At 45.0% G+C, this 27,629-nt stretch overlaps 1 protein-coding gene across 10 annotated transcripts; it reads right to left on the bottom strand.

Annotated features, from left to right (window-relative positions):
• Positions 1–310: 310 nt before the first annotated feature.
• slc8a4b (solute carrier family 8 member 4b) lies at positions 311–26,626 on the bottom strand. Of its 10 annotated transcripts, XM_030779848.1 has the most exons (10): positions 25,811–26,626; positions 24,602–24,865; positions 22,941–23,428; positions 4,442–4,611; positions 3,488–3,500; positions 3,273–3,289; positions 3,089–3,225; positions 2,679–2,778; positions 2,115–2,387; positions 311–690 (listed from the first exon to the last, which is right to left on the bottom strand). In XM_030779848.1, exons 1-10 carry the CDS (start codon positions 26,609–26,611, stop codon positions 311–313), a joined length of 2,643 nt encoding a protein of 880 aa, XP_030635708.1. In that variant the 5' UTR covers positions 26,612–26,626. The 10 variants fall into 10 exon arrangements, with proteins under 10 accessions (XP_030635708.1, XP_030635717.1, XP_030635712.1 ...); XM_030779857.1 differs by lacking the exons at positions 3,273–3,289; positions 3,488–3,500 and adding an exon at positions 3,765–3,798 and having other exon boundaries at positions 3,089–3,213; positions 4,533–4,611; XM_030779852.1 differs by lacking the exons at positions 3,273–3,289; positions 3,488–3,500 and adding an exon at positions 3,354–3,379 and having other exon boundaries at positions 3,089–3,210; positions 4,501–4,611.
• Between the last annotated feature and the right edge of the window lie 1,003 nt (positions 26,627–27,629).

Raw genomic sequence — 27,629 nt, forward strand, 5'->3', positions numbered from 1 at the left:
AGAGACCAAAAACAAAAAAAAAAGAAAAAAAAAAAGAAAAAAAAAAAAGTCAAAGTAAATGTTCCTTTGAGTTCCTCGCGTTTCTCGGATGACACTTTTCTCTCTCTCTTTCTCTCTGAGCTGGATCTCTCTTTCACTCTCACCCCCTCTCTCTCTCTTGCTTGCATTGTTCCGCACGTCAACTCCCTCACCGCTCTTCACTGCACCCTCTATCGCTCTTTGACACTCTCTTTCTCCCTCTCTCTCTCTCTCTCTCTCTCTCTTTCTCTCTCTCTCTCTCTCTCTCTCTCTCTCTCTCTCTCTCTCTCTCTCAGAAGCCGGGGATGTGGCAGTAGGCCTCCAGCGAGGCCAGGAGAATGTAAAGGAGCCAAAGGCAAATAAAGAGGAGGGAGGTGAAGAATTTGGTAGTCCAGGGTCCCCCGAGCTCTCCCCCGGCCACCGAGGGGCGACGGCGGTACAGCAGGACGCTCACGCACACCAAGGCCAGGGCGGTGAAGAGCGTGACGGAGAAGGCGAGAGAACCGGGCGGGACGGTGAAAGGCTTGCCCTTGGTCCTCCAGTACACCGCCGCGATGGTCCACGCCACGCCGATGCCCAGGAAGACGTTGACGGCGTTGCTGCCCGTCACGTTACCGATGGAGGCGTCGGCGTACTGGTCCTGGATGGCCGCCACTTTACTGGCAAACGTGTCTGAGAGAGAAAGAAAGAAAGAAAGAAAGAAAGAAAGAAAGAAAGAAAGAAAGGAAGAAAGGTCACATTAAGACAGGTAAATAACATGATTGAGTTAAGGAAAAGACGAAAGGAATGAGATGAAGAATGGATTATGAAGAGAAAAGGGGGAGTTAAGCAGGGAGAAGGGATGTGGAAAAGAAAAAGAGAGAAGGGAGAAGAATGTGGAAAAAGTAGAAGGAAGGGAAGGATGGAACAAGTGAAAAAATGACAGAAAAAGCGAGAAAACAAAATATATTTAAATATAAAAAAAAAAGTGCCCTGAGACAAACAATAACTCCCTCTTTCTCTTTCTTTCTCTCTCTCTCTGTCTCTCTCACTCCCTCCTTCTCCCCCCCCCCCCCTCTCTCTCTCTCGCCCCCTCTCTCTCAAACACACATACATACACAGAGGCATTAACATTAGACCTTGCTAACAAATGAGTAGCCTTTAGCAGTAATAAGACACACATTGACGCTTGAGTACATTAATGCTCTAAATCACCTGCAAACCTACACTCACACTCAGACACACACACACACACACACCTGGGGCCTTTTGCTATCCTTATTTGTTTATCCTTATCAGAAGAGTGTGTGCGTGTGTGCGTGCATGTGTGTGCGCGTGTGTGTGGGATGAGGGGATGCTGTTTTATGTTAATAAAACACAAAGAGCGGAGACGGTTTATAAATTGTGTGGGATTACGTAAGACCTGCCACTGTCCGGTGCAGCCGTCACACTGCGGTCTCACGCCGGCAGCCAGCACACAGCTGCACACAGTTTCAGTCACACCTCTCGCTCACGTCCACTCTGTCTGTGTGTTCTCATTCTCACTGCTGTCGTTTCTTTACGAGCATATACGACCACGCAACATCTGGACGTTTTCATTAACAGTCAATCGTGTAAAACTGGACTCGTTAAAAATGTATTAATTCAATCCCTGAACCGGTTCAGTTTGTCTGTTCAGTTGTATTTGTGTTTTGTTCATTGATGTGTGTATGAGTGCGACCGACTGTGTACTGTATTTACACGCAGGTCAAGTTGTAGGGTTATGACTACAACAGCTCTTTTCTCATTTATCCTCCATTCTTCACCTCTCTCCCCCTCTCATTTTCTTATTCCTTATCCACAGTCAGTAGGCAATTTGTAGGGATATACTCCATAGAATAGTGTCAGTGACCATTGGGCCGTACCCCCCCCCCCCACTGTCCTCAGCCTCCTTCCTCCTCTCTTCCTTCTTGTTATTTTTCTTTCTTTCTTTCTTTCTTTCTTTCTTTCTTTCTTTCTGTCTTTCTATCTATCTATCTATCTGTCTGTCTGTCTGTCTTTCTCAGACACACTTGGCAGTAAAACAGTATTAAATATATACTAAGTACACTTAAGAGTTTCACTATATTTGAGGTTACCTGGCACAGAGGTTCCCAGGGCGACGAAGACCACTGCAGTGACGGAGTCCTTCAGGCCAACAGTACAGCCAAAATGGGAGGCCAGGTCGCCTGTGATAGCTGTCAGTACACCAATCAGAGAAATGGACACGATGAAACACGCCCAGCCGTTCCAGTACTCCGTGGGCGGTACAAAGGCAAAGAGAACTTTCCAGAACACGGTGAGGAAGTGCATGATGTAGTCAAAACAAGAGGGCAAACGCTCTTCGCCGCTCTCCTCTTCATCGTCGTCACCTGCCGGGGACGAAAGGTCAAAAGTAGAGCGACTTTACAAATTCAATAAGCAGCACGGAAAAAAAAGCACTTTGTGTTTTTAATTTTTTTGAAAAATTCTTTTTTTTTTTCTTTTTGCAGAACTATAATTAAGCGATGGCCCACTTCAACCTAAAATCAAATGTAATCCAGCAAATTGAACGCGGGGCTTGAATTGGATTGGAACGTGTAGTAGTCCGCCCGTGGTTTACGAGTGAAGGCGGGCGTCCGAGCGGAAGGCCATAAAAAACTCACTCAGTATAAGTAACCCACCTGCACTCACAGTGACTGCACTGACAAACTGCTCTCTCCAGCTACTGCTCCCCACCACCAGGGCCAGGTTAGTTTTCTTAATGAGCTTATCCACTGTGCTCTAAACACACACACACACACACACGCACAAACACACACACAAGCGCGCACACAGAGTGAGAGAGAAAGGGAGAATGTCAGTGGCTGTTTTTCCATTCATCTAATTGATCATTTCATTCAAATACTTCCATTCTGCAGATCAATGAGCATTAGAAACAGGTGAACTACTTTATACCTGTACGGCGGCGAATCGAAAGGTAAACTGTAATGAGTGTGTGACATGCGATAACGCCGCATCCCTGCGAGATTCCATCGTTTAACAGAGCTAATTACAGCTGCCGTCCTCATCTTAATGGAATATCTGCGCTTACCTTAAACTCGTAGGACTCCTCAATAATGACCTCCAGTCTGGTGTGTTCTCCTAGACTCGGGCATCCCATTTTCGCCACCTCCTCTTCCTCAACCCCTACTGCGGGTTTATTCTCGTTGGAGTCTCCTACAGCCAAAAAGTAAATAAACAAAAATATAAATAAATAAATAGAGAGGTGGGGGATGTATTTTCACATAATGGACTACTGTGTTTTCGCTCATTGATTCATAAAGCACAACAACAAAGACACTTGATAAAAAAAAAACAAAAAAAACCCCCACATTTTCCAACTCTTTATTATTTCTAGTCAAACAGAATTATGGACAGAGCTCAAGAAAAAGGTGGGGAGGGTGGGGAGGGGGGTGAATGATGACCACGGGGAGAGAAAAGGATGGAGTACTTTTCCCGGCCCGCTCCCTGGATGCCAAGAAGAGATTAATAAATCTTATGAATGTCTCGGTAATTGAAAAGCCGAACGAGGCGCCGGATTCGAAAACGAAGAGGGTCTTTGCCAGCAAAGCTTTATAATTAATGCCCCGACGTTCCCCCTAGCCCGAGGCTAGCGCGCTAACATGGGCCGCGGACGTTCAAGACAATTATTTTCCGAGGTAACAAATTTTCCGCCTCTGGATATTAACGGCTAATTTTTGACTTTAAACATATGCGCTCAAATCCACTTGACAGAACAAGGCGGCGACGAGGAAGCATCCTCTCAGATGAAAAAGCGAATCGCTCGCGTTGTATCAATTCATGTCTTCCTTAGGCTTAAAACCTTTCTGTGTGTGCAGTTATCACCACACAAAACTTCACATTCTATCAAGCTGCAGTTTTCTCTCTCTCTCGTTCTTTCTCTCTCTCTCTCTCTCTCTCTTTCTTTCTTTCTTTTCTTTCTTTCTTGCTAATAACACGCTAGCTTCTAAGCTCTTTGATTCACGCATTCCGTTATTTTTTCTACGCGTTCATTGTGCCCTACTTCTCTACCACTGCTCTACCATAAAAATAGTTCTTTTTTTTTTTGACAGTGCTCCAGTTTCTCTTAATTGGATTAAATTTCACCTGTGTAACTAGTAAGCGACTGTGTCAGTACAGTGGAGTAGTTGACTGGGACTCCAGTTTTGAGTTGGAACAGGTGGAGAGGACTGGATGACAGCCAGTGCATAATTAGTTGGAGGAGTTTGAACGGTAGTGACAGTAAAGAGCGCTCTCTCTCTCTCTCTCTCTCTAGGGAAACCGTAATCACAGTTGGGTTTATTTTGCAATGACAGAGGTTTCATAATAGACAAGATTACTGTAAACTTTCCACAGAAACCACCCAATCACAAACACACAGACACGCACGCGGACACTCACACACAGACACGCAGGCACACATGCACGCACGCACGCACACACACGCACGCGCGAGAAATATACGCACCATGTTTCTGTCCAATCTCCAACAGCACTGGCTCCCCCAATTCAATAGTGAAGGTTTTGTTTTTCTCATACTCCTCATCGTCGATAATCTTCACCTCGATTATCTTCCTGCGCACACACACACACACACACACACATGCATACAAACAGAGAGAGAGAGTAGAGAGTGTATCAATAAAAGAATTCCCCATCTTTGTGAATTTATTATCCCCAAATAGATTTATAATTTATACGTCATTTCTTCTCCTGCCGTAGCTACTGTTTCCTATCAATTATTCATAAAACCGACACGTATATCAAAGAGAATCCTCTCATATGCACACACATAAACACACACGTTTATACATGATAGACTTTTACCGACCATCAAGTGTGTTGACAGCATATTTCATGAGAACATGCGCGGCGATTTATACATAATTCAGTCCATAATTTACTTAAGACACTCTTTCACGGAGAGACATGCACAATTCACACACACACACACACACACACACACACACAACTATATTCATATATACATATACACACACACATATATAGCTGTGTCCTCAGCTACGTGACAGAGAATGTATAGAGAACAGAGAGACAAATGAGACTAAGTGCATCCTGATCGGTTTGTTGATGCTCCCTCACTGAAAAAGTGAATGAAGACACAGGGAGACAACAGGCATGTACTGTATAGTGTGTGTACGTGCGTGTGCGTGTGTGTGTGTGTGTGTGTACATGTGAGAACAAGAGAGAGAGAAAAGAGGAAACAAATGTGGTTGGTGTATCTGAAGTCCAAACAAATACAAACACACACACACACACACACACACTCACACACACAAACCCAAAACAAAGAGTTGAATGGAGAACTTCAGAGAACACACATAACACCATTAAGGAATCCCTCTCTCTCTCTCCCTCTCTCTCTCTCTCTCTCTAATCTCTTTTATGCCACATGCACATAGATACACATACTTTAAACTTTGACCATTGAAATAATTTTTTTTAAAAAAATGTCTTTGGAAAGCTATCTCACAGAAGAAAAACAAAATTTTCATACTTGAGAAAATCTCTATACAGCATACTGATTTTATTAAAGAGGGAAAGTCATTAATCCATGTTCAATTAAAAATGACAGTTACTTTAAATTAAAAAGCTCTTCTCAGTCAGAGATATCAGCTCTGCCTATCTTTCCCTCTTCTGAAAGAAGAAAGTTTGAAGACTTCAGACACAGGCAAAGAGCAGAGAAGAACAGAAAGAGAGAGGGAGAGGGAGAAAGAGAGAGAGAGAGAGAAATGTACACCGTGAACATTGGTGAATAAAAAGGATATTTGTTTTTGTGATGTCTGGCTGTTCCGCTGAACAGAAGAAAGAAACTTGCATCATTGTAGAAACTTTACACTGAATATAGTTTAGGAAGTTCTTTTCCGAAACGCATACGCGCACGCACACGCACAATTTGAAATACTAAGAAGCCTCATCATATTTAATCATCCAAGTTCCTTCTGTCCCTCTTTTCATCTGGTTTATCAGTTTGGTGCATCCACACATTCTGGCATCCAGTGTTTCTCCTTGTTCCTGTTCTGATAAGAGACAGCTGCTCTTATTTCTACCAGAGCATTACCAGGAGGACAGGATGATTGGCTTTGCATTACATTACATTACATTACCTTACCTTACGTATAGGCCGCTATCAAAACTTGCTTCTCTTCATCGTTCTCTCAGCCTCTCCCTTCCCTCACTTTTTATGCCTACTATCACTCTATATGACAGTTTTCTCTCTCTCTCTCTCTCTCTCCGTCTCTCTCTCTCTCTCCGTCTCTCTCTCTCTCTCCCTGTCTCTCTCTCTCTGTCTCTCCCTGTCTCTCTCTCTCTCTCCCCACTCAGCCCGTCATTTCTCCTGTGCTATCCATTTTCTCTTCCTTTTTACATCTCCCTTTTCCCTCTCCCCCTCCTTCCCTTCCTGTCCCTACCATTTCTCTTCTTCCCTCCATCTCCCCTCTCCCTCTCTCCCTCCTTCTCCTCCCATCTTATTCGATTTTCCTTGGCTTTTTCTTGAGCTGGTTCCAGCAGCTCAATTAAGCTCTTGTCTGCTGCGTGTTTTATTCCAGTGTCCCACTGTCTGAGAGCCACATCTACACACACACACACAAACACACACACACACGCGCGCACACGCACACACACACACGCACGCACGCACACAGACACACACATACACACATGCATGCACACACACACACACACACACACACACACACACACACACACACACAGATGCAGGGAGAGGGAGGGGATGATGGGATATGGGAAAGACACAGTAATATGAAAGAGAAGACACTGAGGGATTTTGGAGAGCAAGACAGACAGACAGAAAGAAAGAAAGAGAGAAAGAAAGAAAGAAGGAAGGAAAGAAGGAGAAGTAAGGTGAAGTAAGAGACAAAATGGTGTGTGATAAGAGGCTGGGGGACTCTAGCACAGTAAAGCTGATCTCACGGTCTTGATTTAATGGTATAAAAATCCTCTTCAAGTTCAAAAGCTCCTCCCATTAAAGAGGCCGCACTTTTAGTGCCCGTCTTAAAACACGCGCCGGCAAACTTTTCATTTTCTTGAGTGTTTTTGATTTTAGAGAAAGCTTTTTTTATAAGTCACCCACCAACGGTCACATTAAATCATATTCAAGCCATTCACAGCTGCTAGCCAAGAAAAGGCGTCTTTGTTTAAAAGCGTTCGAGTGGACCCACCGAGCAACAAATGGAGTCCGTCAGAACACACACATGACATTAACTGCAATACGTTTCGTTGAAAGGTACAATCAATAAGTCAAATATATCAGAATATAGAGAGAAAAAGATGTATTATGGTCAAAGACTGAAAATAAATTAGTTCTGTCCTCTCATTCGCTCACTCACTCACCCATCACAATGAATCACTCTCTCTCACTCACTCTCTAACTCACTGTCTCTCTAGCTCACTAACTCCCTGTCTCACTCACTCATGAACTCACTGTCTCACTCACTAACTCTCTGTCTCACTCACTCATGAACTCACTGTCTCACTCACTCACACACTCACTCATCAGACAGAATCTCTCGCTGTCTCATTTACTCACTCACCAATTCATGAATGCTCTGTCTAACACACTCACTAACTGTCGAACACACTCACTCACCATCTCACTCACTGTCTCTGTAGCTTGTAAACTCTCTGTCTCACTCACTAACTGTCTAACACACTCACTCACCGTCTCACTCACTGTCTCTGTAGCTTGTAAACTCTCCGTCTTACTCACTCATTGTCTCACTCACTCACTCACTCACTCACTCACTGTCTCACTCACTGTCTCACTCGCTCACTCACTCACTGTTTCAGCACTCACTAACTCACTGTATCACTCACTCACTCACCTTTTCACTCACTGTCTCACTAACTCGTGAACTCTCTCACACACTCACTGTCTCACTCACTGTTTCAACACTCACTAACTCACTGTCTCACTCACTCACTCACTCACTCACTCATTCACTCACTGTCTCACTCACTCATTCACACACTCACCAACTGTCTCAACACTCACTGTCTCACTCACTCACTCAATCATTCACTCACTCACTCACTGTCTCACTCACTCACTCATTCACTTACTCACCAACTGTCTCAACACTCACTTACTCACTCACTCACTGTCTCACTCACTCACTCATTCACTTACTCACCAACTGTCTCAACACTCACTAACTCACTCACTCACTGTCTCACTCACTCACTCACTGTCTCACTCACTCACTCACTCACTCACTCATTCACTCACTCACCAACTGTCTCAACACTCACTAACTCACTCACTCACTGTCTCAACACTCACTAACTCACTCACCAACTGTGTCAACACTCACTAACTCACTGTCTCACTCACTCACTCATTCATTCACTCACCAACTGTCTCAACACTCACTAACTCACTCACTCACTGTCTCAATCACTCACTCACTAACTCACTCACTCACTAACCAACTGTCTCAACACTCACTAACTCACTCACTCACTGTCTCATTCACTCATTCACTCACTCACTCACTCACTCACTCACTGTCTCTCTCACTCACTCATTCACTCACTCACTCACTGTCTCAACACTCACTAACTCACTCACTCACTGTCTCACTCACCCACTCATTCACTCGCTCACCAACTGTCTCAACACTCACTAACTCACTCACTCACTGTCTCAAACACTCACTCACTCACTCACTCAATCACTCACTGTCTCAACACTCACTCACTCATTCACTCACCAACTGTGTCAACACTCACTAACTCACTGTCTCACTCACTCACTCATTCATTCACTCACCAACTGTCTCAACACTCACTAACTCACTCACTCACTGTCTCAATCATTCACTCACTCACTCACTCACTCACCAACTGTCTCAACACTCACTAACTCACTCACTCACTGTCTCAATCACTCACTCACTCACTGTCTCAGTAACTCACTCACTCACTGTCTTACTCACTCATTCACTCACTGTCTCAACACTCACTAACTCACTGTCTCAGTAACTCACTCACTCACTGTCTCACTCACTAACTCACTATCTCACTCACTCACTCATTCACTCACTAACCGATTGTCTCAACACTCACTCACTCACTGTCTCAGTAACTCACTCACTCACTGTCTCACTCACTAACTCACTATCTCACTCACTCACTCATTCACTCACTGTCTCAACACTCACTCACTCACTGTCTCACTCGCTCACTCACTCACTCACTAACCAATTATCTCAACACTCACTCACTCACTGTCTCATTCACTTTCTCACTCACTGTCTCACTCACTCACACACACGCTCACTCACTCGCTGTCTCATTCACTTTCTCACTCACTGTCTCACTCACTAACTCACTATCTCACTCACTCACTCATTCACTCACTGTCTCAACACTCACTCACTCACTGTCTCACTCACTCACTCACTCACTCACTAACCAATTATCTCAACACTCACTCACTCACTGTCTCATTCACTTTCTCACTCACTGTCTCACTCACTCACACACACGCTCACTCACTCACTCACTCGTTGTCTCATTTGCTCACTCACTCACTCTCTCACTCTCTCACTCACTCTTTCACTCGCTCACTCACTGATTGAAATCCCTGTTCTATGAGAGACTAGCATGTGGACAGTCTAATGCTATAGAACGGTGAGTGTGTACACGTACAGTAATATGTAAATATGAGTCCTTTGAATAGTTTTCACTCCCACACTCTCACATAGGAGATCCATTCTCTTTAACTGGCATTAGGAGGTCTAAATACTACACAGAACCATGTCATTAAGTAAACAGATGAAAGCTCTGATACGTGTGTAGGATGAGAGCGCTGCAGACACACAGTGACTCACTCACTCACACACACAGACACACACACACACATACACAGAGATACAGTAGAGAGAAACATACTCATCTGCCATCCATAGATTATGTATGTATGTCTGTAAGTTGTTAAAAGTGAATACATTTGTAAACACTAATGCTAGCTGCTATATCCACTAAGCTTATATAACACACACACACACACACACACAGAGAGCAATTAGAAGCAGGGAGGGGGAAGAGATCTTATTATAGCACACAGAAGAAGAGATGGATATTACTGTCTTTAATCATCACACACATGCATGCACATGCACACACATGCACACATACACACACACACACGCACACGCACACACTCACAGAGAGAGAGAGAGAGAGAGAGAGCACTAAAAGAGCAGTTATAATCTAACTGGATGAATAAACTCTCAAGAGATAATTTTCATTTAGCATGGCGTGTGTGTGTGTGTGTGTGTGTGTGTGTGTGTGTGTGTGTGTGTGTGTTTGTAGTTGGGGCACAGACAACAGGAAAGAGCAGTGTAAGTGTAAGGGAGAGTGAGGTTGGCATGGCAACAGGTAGCGTAATTGTTGAGTGTTAACATATTCTTCTGACAACACTGATACTGATGGGAAAAGAAAAGAGAGAGAAGTGCCCATCTGTCCACAGAGTGTGCACACACACACACACACATGCACCCACGCACGCATGCAAGCACGCCGACACACACACACACACACACACACACACACACACGTTTTTTTAAGCCTTGATCTCAATGTCATTGTGTAGTGAAATGAATTACACACACATTAAAAAGAACTACATTGACCCTTGAGCTCTCTCTCTCTCTCTCTCTCTCTCTCTCTCTCTCTATCACACACACACACGCATGTATTTATTAGAGTGACCTGGCCTGAGATTAATGTTAGGAGTACTCAGGACGATTACCTACATGCAGTCATGCAACACACACACACACACACACACACACACCCCTCTGTAATCCTGTCTGATGTAATCCACAGCAATACATTTACCTCCATCAGATGGGTGAAGTTCTAAGCCAGACATGATAATGCCTGTGATAAGATCCAGTCCAGCATTTCTGACCAGTCACATGCACCTGAAAATTAGATTCAGAACCTCTATGTATTTTTTATTGAAAATGTCACTATGGAGATTCTGTTTTCCCCTCAGACTGCTTCTATATCCCTCCATTCTCCTCAATCAAATCTTATTTATAGAAAGCCCACTCTGATTTGCAGTGTACATAGATTTCTGACATTGAATTGTAAAATAATAACCCTGTGTGTGTGTGTGTGTGCGTGTGTGTGTATGTATGTGTGTGTGTGTGCGAGCGTGTGTGTGTGTGTGTGTCTGTGTGTGTAGATGCATCCATAGGCCTAGCTGAATTATGGCCACACATCCAAACAGGCTGCTCTGTGTCCTGGGAAACTCATCATTTATGAAAAGGCCATGTGCCTTTAATTTCACCACCTGCTCCCCTGCTCCCTTTTCCCTTATGCTGCGTGCGCGCGCACACACACACACGCACACACACACACGCACACACACACACACACACACACACACACACACACAGACACATGCGCGCACACACACACACACACACACACACACACACACACACACACACACACACACTCGAAAAGGAAAAATCAGGGCACAGCTCCTCAGGACTGAAAAAAAAAGCACACACTCAAATCAACACACACACACACACACACACACACAAACACACACACACACACACACACACGCGCACACATGCTTGCACTCCTACAGTGGCAATGTGTGTTGACATGTTTTGGATGGGAGCACTGATTTAATAAGAGACTAGTTTGTAGATGGGGGGGGGGGGGGGGGGGGAGCTGTATAGTAAGTGAGTTTGGCATTGCCCTTGTCTACTAATGCAGACTTAAGATTGTCTGACAGCCACTTCATTGCTTGCCTCTCTTTTGCTTAAGAGAGGCAATGGCTGGTAGGTTAGGAATGACTCGAATCCCAGCAGCGTGTCAGAAGATTGCTGAAACGGCGTGACGTACTCCCTCAATATTTGCGCACAAGAGGGTTGCTCTGCCAGGGTTCTAATGCTGAGGTTAACGGCATCTGAGATGAGAGGAGGAGGACATAGAGGAGGAGGAGGAGGAGGAGGAGAAGGAAGAGAAGATGGAGGACACGCGCTGTCCCAGGGTATTTTGTTATATTATGTAAATGTCGCCTAGCGTTCTCTCAACGTTAGTGCTTAGCAAATGCGGGATAAACAGAAAAGGCACTTTTTAATATTCAAAAGTGTGGCTTATCTGACTTCTCTTAGAGAGGGGGAGAGAGAGAGAGAGAGTGAGAGAGAGAGAGAGAGATATGTAGCAGTGTATAAAACATAACTAGCTGTCATATTTAGCATTACGCTGAGCATTAGCGGTGTATCAGACAACGTTACACGGTTACATGGACGAGTGAGATGTTTGATTCAATACAGCCAACAAAAGTTCCGCTACATACTGAAGCTAAAACATCGTAGCAGTGTCCTCTAACCGCCCAGAGCATCTGAACCGGATGAATAAAAGATCCATCTCGATAACTAGCCATTAATACCCCGCTTTTTGACCACAGAGCACGGATGACTCGTGTGTGTAGTCATTTATGCCGAGTGGCAGCAAAATCTGAAGTAAATTAGATGACGTGATCCTAAAGACTCCACGTGATTAATTACATTATAACCACAGGCAGCACACGCCAGTCATCAAATAGTAATTACACATTTATCCCTAGCGCCATAAAAGAGTGTAACTGCCACCTAAGAGTTAGACATGTATGCGCTAGTGTTTTGTGCTTGTTCACTCGTCCGCGTATGTGTGCAGGTATGTACATATGCATGGGTAGGTATGTGTCTGTCTCTCTCTGTCTTTGTGTGCGTGTGTGTGTGTGTGATGGAGAGGGGGAGAGAGAGAGAGAGAGAGATTCATTCTGTTATGTTCAGTGTCCCTTTTAGTGTCCAGAGTTTTCAATGTACCTGTTAACTCCCAGGTCAGAACGACATGTCTTCATCTAAAGCAGCTTTTTTTTTCCATCCCAAAACCCTGAGCTATCGGCGTTTCAATCTACACCGCGAACCAAAACCCTTTATCTATGGCTCATCTACTGAAGGAATTAAAGCGGCATCTATATTCTGCCCCAGGGACTGCCTAACTTCCATTTATAATATAAATTATGAGGATTTATGATGTGCCCTGCTGATGATCACCTCTGAATAAATTACTCAAGTCATTCATTTAACCGTCTGATACCGGGTCTCGTCGAGGTGTTCTTAAGACCAGGATTTTGGAAGGTGGATTTAGACTTCTTTTTTTAAGAAGCCAATATTATTAGAGTGACTCTACTTCATTTATGAAATCCCCCCCCCCCTCCCCCCCCACACACACACTCACTCCCCCAAAAAAAGTTCTTTTCTTTTCCACACATCATTCGTGTGGAGGAACTTCCATCCCTCTCTCTCTCTCTCCCGTAAGAGATGGGAAGAGGGATACACGACACTAAAAAGTATCCCTCTTGGCCCTGTGCTAACATAGCCCTAATCCTCTTTGATGAAATATTCAGAGCTGTTCACCCAGCTACATGTTTTCCTTCAAGAAGAAACTTCTGCTGCTCCTTCATTTTCCTGTTCTTATTTCTTTACTTGTCTTTATCCATATTTAAACATCTCTCTCTCTCTCTCTCTCTCTCTCTCTCTCTCTCTCTCCCTCCTTTCTCTCTCTCATTACCTATTTATCCTCTCTTTAAATAAATGCGTTTTAGATGAGCTGGAAATGTTTGGAGTGAAGGACAGTGTGACACGCAGTTTGCTTATTATCTATGAGTTATACCCATCCCAAGATGGCTCCAGATGACTCAAGGTGAGCGCGTGATTGGCTGAGAGGTCCAGAATGACGGGCACCATGCCAAAGGTGGCCAGTCTCTGTGCCCCAGGCCGCCAGTTCCTCCCTGTGCCAACAGTTGGCTTAAAGTACTGTGTTCTACTTCTCTCTCTTTCTTTCTCTCTCTCTCTCTCTCTCTCTCTCTGCCTCTCTCTCTCTCTGGCTCTTTCTTTTTCTCTCCCTTTTCATCTTTCACTCGCACTTTTCTGCGTCTCCTTTGTGTCATCTGTCTTTTTCACGCCGAGTTCCTCGCTTCCTCAAACATAACCCTCATCTTCATAAAACTCGCTATTACTCACACACACACGCACACACACACACAGATCCCGTACATAAACACATTTTAGTCTCTCACGCATGCTCCATATTTGAACGCCTGTCATAGTCAAGCGGCTTTAGCGTCGTAACAATTTCATTTCACTGACAAATCGATGATCAGAGTTCAGTCTTCCTCTATTACAGCCAATAAACGCCTCAGAGAAACTAATCAACCCCTTTACTACCCTAACTAACGCCGTGCCAAACTGCTTCTCTCTCCTACACTGTCACTATATATTCCAAGTGCTTTTTTTTATTTAGTGTTTTCATGCATGTTTTCTTTCAAACATCACGTCCCACTTAGAGAGGCCTGTCTCGTATTCTTTGAGTTTATTTAACTTGGAGTGTATCATTCTCTCTGTCACACACTTTCTCTCTGCCCCTTAAGCCTCCCATGTCTCTTTTGGTTCATCTCTCCCACTCTCTCTCTCTCTCTCTCTCTCTCTCTCTCAAACACACACACACACACACACACACACACACTCACACACACACACACACAGCCACCATGAGTAACTTTGCCTGCAAAGTGCCTCGTCAACACATTGTCTCCGCTGTTCCAATTAAGCCGCTTCCAATTTAGGGATGAGGGGCGGATGGTTCGGAAGACAAAGAGAGACATCCAGAAACCAAGCCGAGGGACGGACACCACACCAGAGACTAACTCCAGTGATGAAACCCCCTAAACTAAAACGAAAAACAAAAAAAAAAAACAAAAAAAGGAGAACGAAAGCTTCTAATGCTTCTGTTTTTCTGTGGCGCAAACTGTGAAGTATTCCCCCGGCTGGCCAGAGAATTAGAGACGCTAACTGTTTTCTTGTCATGCAAATATGTTCCCCAGTTTGCTTTTAAGGAATGATTGAGAGAGACAGAAACAGAGAGAGAGAGAGAGAGAGAGAGAGAGGGAGAGAAAATGAAAGAGTGGGGGGACAAAATAGATGAAAGAGTGATGAGAAGTTTTTCAGAGCTGTGGAAAGGGGCTTTGTTAATGCTTTGGGGATCTGCCTTAGGACTAATTTCACTCATAATTACAGAGAGAGAGAGAGAGAGAGAGAGAGAGAGAGAGAGAGAGGAGTGCAAGGTTATAATAAGACAAGAATGTAATTAATTTCAACACTGGGTGCTTGCCTTCCGTTCGAACCTTCTTAGTCAGACACCTCCCCACTCCCTAATAGTTTAACTTCTAAATGAAGACAGGGCAAAAGAGTGAAAGAGAGTAAAAGTGAGAGAGAGAGAGAGAGAGAGAGGGGGGGGCAGGTTATAATAAGACAAGGGATGTAATTAATTTCAACACTGGGCGCTTGCCTTCCGTTCAGACCCTCTTAGTCAGACACCTCCCCACTCCCTGATAGTTTAACTTCTAAATGAAGACAGGCCAAAAGAGAGCAAAAGAGTGAAAGAGAGATAGATAGATAGAGAGAGAGAGAGAGAGAGAGAGGGAGAGAGAGAAAGAGAGAGAGAGAGAGAGAGAGATTGGGCTTCTAAAATAGCAAAAACCTAAAGCAAACGTGGACTAAGTTAGCAAAAACCCAAAGCAAACTTGAACTGAAATAGCAAAACCCCCAAAAAGCCCTATATAGCCCATATAGTGTGGTTCACTACATGATCGTTATAACTGATGACAAACTAGGAAAAAACCATAAAAACATACAGAGCAAGTGAGTTGGCAGCAGAGATGAGCTAACACAGGCCAACCTGATATACTGTGTTTAAGAGAGAGAGAGAGAGAGAGAGAGAGAGAGAGAGAACAGGAGGGAGGATTGGGGAGGGGAGGGGATTTATAAACTGTGCCCTCATTGTAGTCAAAGAGAGCAGGGAACTGTAATCAACTGTAACGAACTGATACAAGTTTGAAACTAGGAAAAAAAAACCCCGACTACCCCATATTTGTAAAAATCTATTCCAGTTCTCAGAATCCTCACAGTCCTGAACATATGTCACACACACAGACACACACACCCACTCACACAAACACACACACAGAGACACACAAATAATGCCAGCAAAGCATTTTTCAACTACACTGGGCAGAGAAAGTATATAAGTTTATGCAACACACACACACAAACTGTCTATTTATTTCATTTGTTCCAAACAGCTGCTGAAATCTCTTAGAAGGGTTTTTTTTAAATAGATTTTGTTTTTTGTGGTCCTGCTCTATCATAGTATCTCATAGCATAGCTTTCTGCTGTGCTGTAACAGCACACTTGAGACCGTTACGTTGTAGGCCCGATCCTTACCGATACGGCCAAAAAAAAGCCCATAAAAGCATTTCAGAAATGACACACAATCGTTTTGTCTTCAGTAGTGAGAGGCTGTTGTTTTTTGTTTTTTTTTTTCCTTCGAGGAGAAACCAAAGTAATTCACCCGTCCGATATAATCGCGCTACAACCACAACGGGAGAGTAAGGAAGTGAGTAAGAGGCTGTCTTACAGCTATTTGTCTTCATTCTCTGTGGTTCACTGGCTAACCCTGGAGGTACCCTAATCTCTGTTTAGTGGTGCCCAGAGACAGGAGCCCTGAGTGGGGTCAAAGCAAGACTAGAGCCCTGTGCCGGAGCTCCAGGGAGGCTCCAGGATGCAGGAGTAAGGGGGGTGGGGGAGTGAGAGAGAGCTGCTCTGAGGACTTTTATCATGGGTATGGACAGAAATACAGCCTGCCTATGGGCCTATGGCTCCAGCCTCCCTGGATCTGCTCCCTCTAATTACAAACCAGTAGAGCATGTGTATGTGTGTGTGTGTGTGTGTGTGTGTGTGTGTGTGTGTGTGTGTGTGTGTGTATGTGTGTGTATATGTGTGTGTGTGTGAGTGTGTGATTATATGTATGTGTGTGTGTTTATGGCATGTTGCGTGATTGCCAAGCCTAGAGAGAGAGAGCTTGTCAAGGACATATCACAGGGCAATTTAGAGAGAGAGAGAGAGAGAGAGAGAGAGAGAGAGGATAAAGATAATGATGATCAAAATGTAATATCTAAGCAAAACAATAGCTTAATGAAACAGGGCATATTTATCAGCCTCAGTAGTACAAAAAAGAAAGAAAGCAATTAAGCAACCTCATTTCAAAGGCATGTCATGGAACGATCAAACGCTCAAAACACGTTTACAGACCGGGCTTCCAACCTCTACCTTATTAAGCATTTACAAACATCCTCCCCCCTATGCAACCACACACACACACACACACACATATATGCACACACACGCACACTGTATAATCTTTCTCAGAGATTAGGGATCTGTCATTTCTGTTGAAATGTTGGAAACCTTTAATCCTATGATATATCCATCAATTACATCTCCTCGGTCTAACTCTCTGACTCCAAACTCTATCACAGATGTGTAATTAGGCACAGACATGGTTGAGGTTGTTTTCATGTCAGACCTGACCATCCATGGAGTAAAGAGAGGTTGTGCTAAAATGAACCCACATCCCAAATGGTCTATAATCCGTAATACAACCCACCCAGGAAGACACACACACACACACACACACACACACACACACACACACACACACCTACGTGCACACACATACATACACACCCACCAACACACACATGTACTGACACACATACATGCACACACATTCACACACACACACTCACACACCCACCCACACACACACACACACACTCATACACACAGTGACAGACATTGGTTGTCTTGTTGTGGATTCTGTGATATGTGTTCTATAGACATTTGAAATTCTTTGTATCTCTCTCCAGGTTAATAGTGTAAGGGAATTTGCTGTTTGTTAGTCAGTCAGTGGTTTGTTGAATACTGAACAGGGATTTTGTGTTTGGGTCTTAGTGTTATTGGTGGCCAGAAAGATGTATCAGGAAGACATACCACTTCATTCTGTCATGTAAGAAATATGAGATGTGACCTATTTAATGGAGTGTAAAAGTATTCTGCACACACACACACACACACACACACACACAAACACACAATATGGTATTAGATGATTTATGGAGGACTGTCTCCCTGCTCTCGTTTGGCTCGTCTAAAATTAACACAGTTCAATTTTTACAGTCATTTAAACTTTAATAGCTCTGTCGCCACACATAGAGCCAAACACTTACCAGTCTGCCTGTCACACACACACACACACACACACAGACACACTTATCCACACACACACACACACACTCTCAGACACACACACCTGACCCCTAACCCTAACCTTGACTTTCTTTTAACCAGTAACAAAAAAAAATTGGGACCAGCAGATTCCCACATAAAACCACCACTTGTCAAATGCGAATGTCCTTACATTTGAACATTTGGTCCACACAACATCACCATCAAAAACATGGTAGATGGTAGATGGTACACACACACACACACACACACAACATGAGGTCAGACAAAAATAAAAAGTAACACAGGAGAGGGGTAAATGATGCTGTTCATAGCTCACCTTTCTTTCTTTCTTTCTTTCTTTCTTTCTTTCTTTCTTTCTTTCTCTCTTTGCTCTCTCATGTTTACAAGAAGGTATGATCAAAGGTTGCTGTGGCAACCTCTGGGCACCTCTGTCAGCCATGTAACACCCAAAGGATTCTGGGATGTCAGTGCCAAAGCAGGAATAAACAGAAAAAAGGGGCAAAGATTTGACAGAGAGAGAGAGAGAGAGAGAGAGAGAGAGAGTGTGTGTGTGTGTCGGTGTGTGTGTAACATGAGGGATGGGGGTTGAAATGAGATGGGAGTTTCTGACACATTAGACATACTGTAAAAGAGCTCAGTCAGTAAGTAGGGCAGAGAAAGAGAGAGATTTGACAGAGATGTGTTTACACACAGACACACACACAACCATACCCACATACGATGAATGATGAAATTTACCCTCATGAGATAACATATTTTTGCATCATAGTGGTTCAAAAGTATATAGAACAAGGAGAGGAGAGGAGAGGAGAGGAGAAGAAAAGAGAGGAGAGGAGAGGAGAAGAGAGGAGTAGTAGATGTGGGTCAGGCTGGACATGTTGAACAGGTTGTTGAGCAGTCGGGAGCAGTGAGGAGTCTTCCTGTCTTCATACATTTATACACTGCCTGGAGGGAGTATGGTCTACTTTATCACTCCCACACACACATACACACACACACGCAATCTCACTCTCGCTCTCTCACACACACACACACGCACACAAAGCACTTCCATTCAAACTCAAAAAACCCTGCAGACAACATGTGAGACACTGAGACATCTCAGATCAATTGTTGAGTCAGAATCGAAAGCACCAAACACTGACTCTCAGTGACACAAGACTCCTTCCGGACTCTTCCTTACACGAACCCCTTACCCCCCTAACCCCCTCCCCTCAGACCACGACTCCGAATCTCCGCTCTAAGGCAAACACAGCAGCTGACAGGGGTCACCTCTGAAAACCCAGACACACTGGTAGCACGCTTCATTTGTAAAGTCAGCGGAGAGCGAGAGAGAGAGAAGAGAGAGAGAGGGAGAAGGAGAGAGAGAGGGAGAAGGAGAGAGGGAGAGAGAGGGAGAAGGAGAGCGAAAAAATGAAATTGTGTGAGGTGTGTGAGAGGTGAGAGCGTGTGAACTGTATTGCAGTGTAATAGAAAATTCCAGAGGGAAAGCTAGATCAAAGGAGAGATTGAAAATGAAAGGTGTGTAAATAGGCAGCAAGATTCTGATGTGTGTGTGTGTGTGTGTGTGTGTGTGCGTGCGTGTGTGTGTGTGTGTGTGTTTATGAACTATATAAAACCTCCATGAAATGTCTGTAATAAATCTGCTTGAAAAGCAGAGAATTACACCCAGACCCCAACATTCAATCTATCATAAACATGAAAGAAGAAGCAAAGCAATGCTCAAGGAGTCCCTCTGTGTGATCACAAACTCTCTCTCTCTCTCTCTCTCTCTCTCTCTCTCTCTCTCTCTCTTTCCCTGTCCACTCTTTCATTTCTCACAGCCTCTGCCTGTCCTCTGATCCCTCTATCCTATCATCCTCTCTTTTACTCGCATGCTGTTCTTAACATGCTCCTCTCCTCTCTTCTCTTCTCTGCTCTTCTCTTCTCCTCTCCTCCCCTCTCCTCATCTCTCTTTCCTCTCCTCTCCCCTCTTCTGCTCCTCTGTTTTTTCCTCTTTTCTCCTCTTCAATCTGAAATAGAGATTGTCAGTTCTGCTCCAGTGCACAGCAGATTTCCACAGCACCAGGTTCATTTCAGCTGCCTTCAATCCTCTGGTCTCCCTCCATCTCTCTCTCTCTCTCACACACGCACACACACACACATACATTACACACACACACACACACACACACACACACACACACACACACACACACACACACACATACATTACACACATGTGAAGGTCTTGGAAATTCAGAGCACAAGCACACGAGAAATTTGTCAACATTAGCCTAGGTGTAGAGCCATCTCTGGCTAGAGAGTGAGAGAGAGATAGAGAGAGAGAGAATGAGAGAGAGAGAGAGAGAATGACAGACAGAGAGAGAGAGAGAGAGAGAGAGAGAATGAGAGACAGAGAGAGAGAGAGAGAGAGACAGAGAGAGAGAGAGAGAGAGAGAGAGAGAATGATAGACAGAGAGAGAGAGAGAGAGAGAGAGAATGAGAGACAGAGAGAGAGAGAGAGAATGAGAGAGAGAGAGAGAGAATGAGAGACAGAGAGAGAGAGACAGAGAGAGAGAGAGAGAGAGAGACAGACAGAGAGAGAGAGAGACAGAGAGAGAGAGAGAGAGAATGAGAGAGAGAGAGAGAATGAGAGACAGAGAGAGAGAGACAGAGAGAGAGAGAGAGAGAGACAGACAGAGAGAGAGAGACAGAGAGAGAGAGAGAGAGAATGAGAGAGAGAGAGAGAATGAGAGACAGAGAGAGAGAGACAGAGAGAGAGAGAGAGAGAATGAGAGACAGAGAGAGAGAGAGAGAGAATGAGAGACAGAGAGAGAGAGAGAGAGAGAGAGACAATGAGAGAGAGAATGAGAGACAGAGAGAGAGAGAGACAGAGAGAGAGAGAGAGAGAGAGAGACAGAGAGAGAGAGAGAATGAGAGACAGAGAGAGAGAGAGAGAGAGAGAGCAGAGGGGGGCTGCAGGGCAGTGGTTAGAGAGAGAGAGAGGGATGCATACAGAAACAAAGCAATAAGAGGATTGATGAGGGAGAGGAGGGAGAGGAGAGATTGGGCAGTGAATGGAATTGGTGTGATGATGGATTTTCATGTATTCTGTTCAACCTCATTTGTTTCCAACCTGAGGGACAAAGAAATAGGGTGGAAATACAGATCTGGGACCAGAGAGAGAGAGAGAGAGAGGGGGGGGGGAGAGGGAGAGGGAGAGGGAGAGGGAGGGGGGCAAGGGAAACCAGAGGGAAATGAGTGTGAGATAGAACTATGGGGGGTAGAGGAGAGTAAAAGGAAGGAAATGAAAGGATGAAAGAGAGGGAGTAGAGGGAAGAAGGTAGAGAGAAGAATGGACACAGAGGAGAGGCAACACTGACACATACAAACACAGAAAAATGATAGGAACCTTATATATCCTCATACCTTTATGTGTGTGTGTGTGTGTGTGTGTGTAAGAGAGAGAGAGAGAGAAAGAGACTGTGTGTGCGTGTGAGATAGAGAGAGAGAGAGAGAGAGAGAGAGAGACACTGTGTGTGTGTGTGTGTGTGTGTGTGTGTGTGGGTGTGTGTGGTATTGTATTGATTCACTACCTCAGGCTCTTTTCAACACTTAGACTGTTAGACTAAATGCTTGCTCCCAGTTACACAGGCTTATTGGCTAATCGATCTCCCAGCCTCTACTTTTACAAAAGCAACATCTACTACAAAGACTCTCTCTCTCTCTCTCTCGCTCTCTCTCTCTCTCTCTCTCTCTCTCTCTTCTTCTATCCCTTTCGTCATTATGTATGTGTGGCCAACCTCCTGGATTGTTACTACTCCGGTGCAGTGTTAATATTGTTAAAATTAACTTTCAACTACAATTATGTCACAAGCAGATACGAAATATGTACTTGCACAACATGTAGAAATATGTACTTGTACTTACAATAGCCAGACACGCACACACACACACACACACACGCACACACACGCACATACACGCACACAAACATACACACACACACACACACACACACACACACACAAAGATCACAGGACTTCTCTCATTGTATCTCTCATTCATTCACCTGTCTCTGTCTAAGCTTAATTAAAAGCCAGACATCCACCTGCTCTCGTTCTGTCTCTCTCTCTCTCCCTCTCCGTCTCTGTTTCTCCCCCTCTTTGTCTCTCTTGCCCATCACACAGAGAGAAAAACACACACACACACACATACACACACACACACACACACTTTGCCTGCAGAGCGTGTGAGCCTGTCTGCTCCTCTCTGTCTGGCACACTTCTCAAGCTTTAGGTGAAAACGTCATTCAGATGTGCATACACACACACACACACACACGCGCACACACACACACACACACACACACACACACACCCATTCAAAATCACAGACCCGAACTATAGCCACAGCTGACTGGCTTCAGGACAACCCTGACAAAGACCTGGCAAAAAAAAACACAGACTCAGACACACACACGCACACACACACACACACACACACACAAAATAACAACCTGTGAAAAGGTTCAACTACTCTAATCCTCTCAGAGAGGATTGGGAAGAGAAGAAAACTGTATGAATGTGTGTGTGTGTGTGTGTTTGTCCAGAAAAAAAAGGGAAAAAGGAAAGGGAAAGTCAAAAGGATAATGAGACGACTCTAGAACACTCTGCCCAAATCCAGCCCAGTCAACCCCCTCCAAAAACTCACATGGTCTCGTCGTTCTGAAACTCCAGTTTTCCAGAAGCTTCCTCGTAGTCCTCTCCTCCTTTGGCAGTGCCATCCAGGGTCCTGTAGGGCACCGCCACCAGCCCGCGAGCGCCGGACGTCCTCTGGACCTTCACTTGCATGGTTCCTATGCTCTCACTCACCCGCGTGGTGTCGCTTTCGAAGGTGAAGATGCCGGCGTGGTCGTCATCGTAAATGGTTACCGTCGCCGTGTGCGCCTCGCCCAGCGCCGCCTTGAGAGCGGGAGCGCCGCCGATCTCCATGGAGAAGGGCTGTCCGTCGGACCGACCCACGATGCGGGGGTCGCTGAGGTGGACGTAGAAATACTCGTCCTCCTCGAAAATGTCGTCGTCGATGATGCCGACCGTCAGCTCCTTCAGGGTCTCGCCCGGCTTGAAGACCAGAGTTCCCTCGGCGAACTCGTAGTCCGAGCCGGCGTTGGCGGTGCCGTCTTCGGTTCGGTAGTCCACCTGGGTCAAGGCAAGGATAAGAAAGAAAGAAAGAAAGAAAGAAAGAGAGAGAGAGAGGCAGGGGGAAAGAGTGAGCGATCACTCGTTCACGCAGTAGGGACAGATGTTCAGAGCTCAGGCCAGAGCGTAGGCTCCAGCCCGTGAGTACTGTTGGAAGTTGTTTTTACCAAGCACTACATGTGGTCTTGTGATGACATCAGAAACCATGGGGACCCTGCCCTTCAAAGACCAGACCTAAGCACCCACTGTTCGTATCTCACGACAATCTCACTGTTATTTACGTCCAGAATACACGTCTCTGAAGTCAGCTCTTACATTTTGAGATGCCAGCGACAGATACACGCTGAGTTGAATATACACATAAACACAAACAATACACCAAATTTACATAAACACGTACATTCAATGTACAGTCACCCCTTTGTTCCTACAGTCAAACTCAGCAAACTACAATGACAGACGTACCTTCAAACAAATGTTCGACTTCGTCTCTTCTGTTCTGATCTCACACACACACACACACACACACACACACACACACACACACACACACACACACACACACACACTCACCCATACACACACACAAACACACACACACACTCACCCATACACACACACAAACACACACACACACACACACACAGTCACCCACACACACACAAACACACACACACACGCACACACACACACTCACCCATACACACACACAAACACACACACACACGCACACACACACAGTCACCCATACACACACAAACACACACACACACACACAGAGATACACTTCCCCTCACAAGCACAAAAAGAAACACACTTAGCCTTTCACCTCACACATTCAGCGGTCCCTTATCACTCCATCCTACGCACACTTCACACACACTTTTCTTTCCTCAAACTCTCAACTCCCACTTACCTTTACCTTTCCAATTATTCACTTCACACACTGAGCCTTTCACTGTCAGACACTCCCCACACACACACACACACACACACACACACCAAGCCTCTCACCCACAAACACACCACACAAACATACCCACATACACACACACACACACACACACACACATACACACCAAGCCTCTCACCCACAAACACAACACGCAAACATACCCACACACACACACACTCAATTTTCACCTCAACACGCACGTAGTTTTTCCTCCTCACCTTCACAGTGCAGCCCATGTCTCCTCCGTGTCTGGCCACGGTGAGTTTGAGCGAACCACAGTTCTCGAAGCACTGGTAGAGCGAGGGCTGGAAGTCCAGCCGCGAGGTGTACGGGTCGTCCTCCTGCTCTCGCGTCTCGCTGCTGCTCACCACCTTCCTGGCCTGATCCGCCGCGTGCTTCTTCAGAATGTTTCCCGCCCCAATCATCATCCTCGTCGCCTGGATACGGTAGAACGCCCGGCTCTTCTGCTGCTGGACCAGAACCTGAGGAGAAAACGGGAGAACGGGGTTTTTTGGGGGGGTTTTTTTGGGTTTTTTTTTTTTTTATCCAAGGCTCCCAAGGGATTTAGAGCTCTTTTTTGGGGGGGGGGACGCCAAGGGTTAAGTTTCAGCCGGACCTCGAAAGAATCGCGCGAGAGACTCATTAGAAATCCCATAGGTTTTTAAAGTTTACAAACTGATATTACAGTTTATTAGAGTTTTATTGCTTTGCAAAATTGCAAAATTCTTGGTGCATGGTGCCGAAATGATTTGATGAAATCCTTACAGGAAAACTCTCAACATTAAAGTGTAATTTTTGCATGGGTACTTCTTAATCATAATCTCACTTCTTTATACAGGGCTATTTCACATTACCAAAAAAATTCAAACCGTTATTGTTGACAAACTGTTTACATTGCTATCCCAAATTATACATTCTCAGCTAAACAGTGTTTTACACCTAAATTGTTTCAAGACATACAGGTATTAGAGGAATAACTTCATGAATTCAGGTTTCTTACTTCCAGCAAAAGTTATCATGATAAAGCTCACTGAAATGTAGATAATATAAATATGTGAGCTGTTGTGATTATGAACTACTTGTTATAAGACTGTAATGATTGATAGTCAGAGGTTTATTTTAAAATGATCATATTTTGAAGGGTAATCTGAGACAAGACTGTGAGAACACTCTTCATTAAACCGCTGTTATCAGCTGCCATCTGTTTCATAGATTTATGATTTTTATAGCAGCATGAAAACAGTATTCAATGTGTGTGTGCTTCATACTGTGTAATAGCTGATCTCCTCATTCATTGCTTCGCTATCTGGTTTTATCTCCATACCGCTCTTCCTCTGTACACTGACCTGTTGTCAGATCTGACATTTCATCTTATGGCATTTAACACAACCTTGACCTTATTACAACTGATCTCAGAACAGCGGTACCTGATAGTTGGCCATCTCTATGAGTTGCTCCATGTCTTTTTCTGGATGTCTCTGTTTCAGCTCTTTGAGAGTTTTTGCCATATCTCTCCTGGCTTCTTCCTCTTGATCCCTGTTCCCCAATCCCTCCTCTGCCGTCAACACGCCGTCCAGGTGGGGCGGCAGTCCGTCCAGCTCCAGCATGTCCGTCTTGGTGAACCCCGTCTCCTTGACCATCTCGTCCCCGCCTTCCGTCTCTATGACGATCCCGCGGCTCTTGTCGGCACGGTAGCGCTTGCGGACGTACTTGTAAAAGAGCAGGCGCCTGTCGGCGATCCAGGCCTGGACCACGCAGAGCGGGAAGTAAAGGAACGTGAGAACGGCCTCCCAGACATCCACCTCGCCCGGAGTGAAGACGCAAAGGATCAGGTAGAGCCAGATGTAGGCGAAGATGCTCCAGGCGGCGGTGACGAAGAAAACCCTCAGGTGCTTCACCTTCCTCGTCTCGCCGTCGGGGACCACGTAGACGCAGAGGCCGATGATGACGAACATGTTGAAGGCGGCGCTGCCGACGATGGTGCTCGGACCCAGGGCCCCCGCCTGGAACTCGTGCCCGCACACCTCGATGACGGAGAGCAGGATCTCCGGGGCGGATGAACCCAACGCCATGAGTGTCAGGTTGGACACGGTCTCATTCCAGATGCGGACGGTGGCCGTGGTGGTCTCGCCGTTGGCCCTCTTGATGGTGATCTCCTTCTCTTGGGAGGTGATGACCTCGATGGACGACATGAAACGATCGGCGATGATGGACATGCCCAGGAACATGTAGACCAACGCCACAAAATAAACGATGGCCCGAGCCACCTTGTCCCCGACCGAGGGGTTCTGGGGATTCCAGACGGGCAGGATGACACCCGCCGCGCAGGCGTCGCCGAGGGAACAGTTGGCTTTGGACTGGGCCGACGCGTCGGGGGGGCTGGCGTGGGAAGGGACGGACAGAGAGAGGAAGATGAGGAACGGAACGAAGAAGGCGATGAAGAAGGAGGAGAGACGCTCGGAGAGAGTGGGAGACATGGCCGTGGCAGGGGTCGCTCTCTGACGTCCTCAACTTTGGTTAGCGTTGCAACACTGCACCTTTGAGGGAAAAACAAGAAAAGCAAACGCGCGCACAGTGAGCGGGAGAAATTTCACTTCTCACTGGATACTGTAGTTGTTTGAAGAAATTCATTCTTTTTGACAAATGGGCTCTTTATAACCCATAACTCAGCATTTGACATGAACTAAGATGTTTTGGGTTTTTTTTTTTTCTGATGAAACACTTGGAGGTCTTTAGTTTTTTTGGGGGGTGTTTCATTAAATTCTCATTTTCCATTAGGCCTTTAAGCCAAATCAAAGTTAAACTGATTTCCACAACATTAACTCTGGTTGGCTCTATTGACTGTAAATTTCCAAGTAAACAATTTTTAAAATGTCAAATGTCAAACCCCATATTTTTTTTTATACTCATGTGGGCTTTTCTCTACGATGTTCAATCTTGCATATACTGGGATGAAGCATCGACTTTCCGCGACTACATTTCAGACAAAATTAAGAACTATTTTTGTTTAGTCAGCCCACACTGACATAACACTGGATTTCAAACCGTAAAAAAAAAAAACCCCACTGGTAAATACTGGTCGTCTGATAACGTATCAGAAAAATTGCAACAGTTGAACTAAGGCAACCCTGAAAATGGACCGTTATTCCAGCAAGGGTGAGGTTCCCTTTCAAGACTGAAGAACTGTGGGAAGAAACAGAATGTGGGAAAGAAAGAAAGTGAAAGACAGAGAATTCTGAGGAACAT

The sequence above is a fragment of the Chanos chanos genome, chromosome 7, assembly GCF_902362185.1.
Source record: "Chanos chanos chromosome 7, fChaCha1.1, whole genome shotgun sequence".
In the NCBI taxonomy this organism is placed as follows: domain Eukaryota; kingdom Metazoa; phylum Chordata; class Actinopteri; order Gonorynchiformes; family Chanidae; genus Chanos; species Chanos chanos.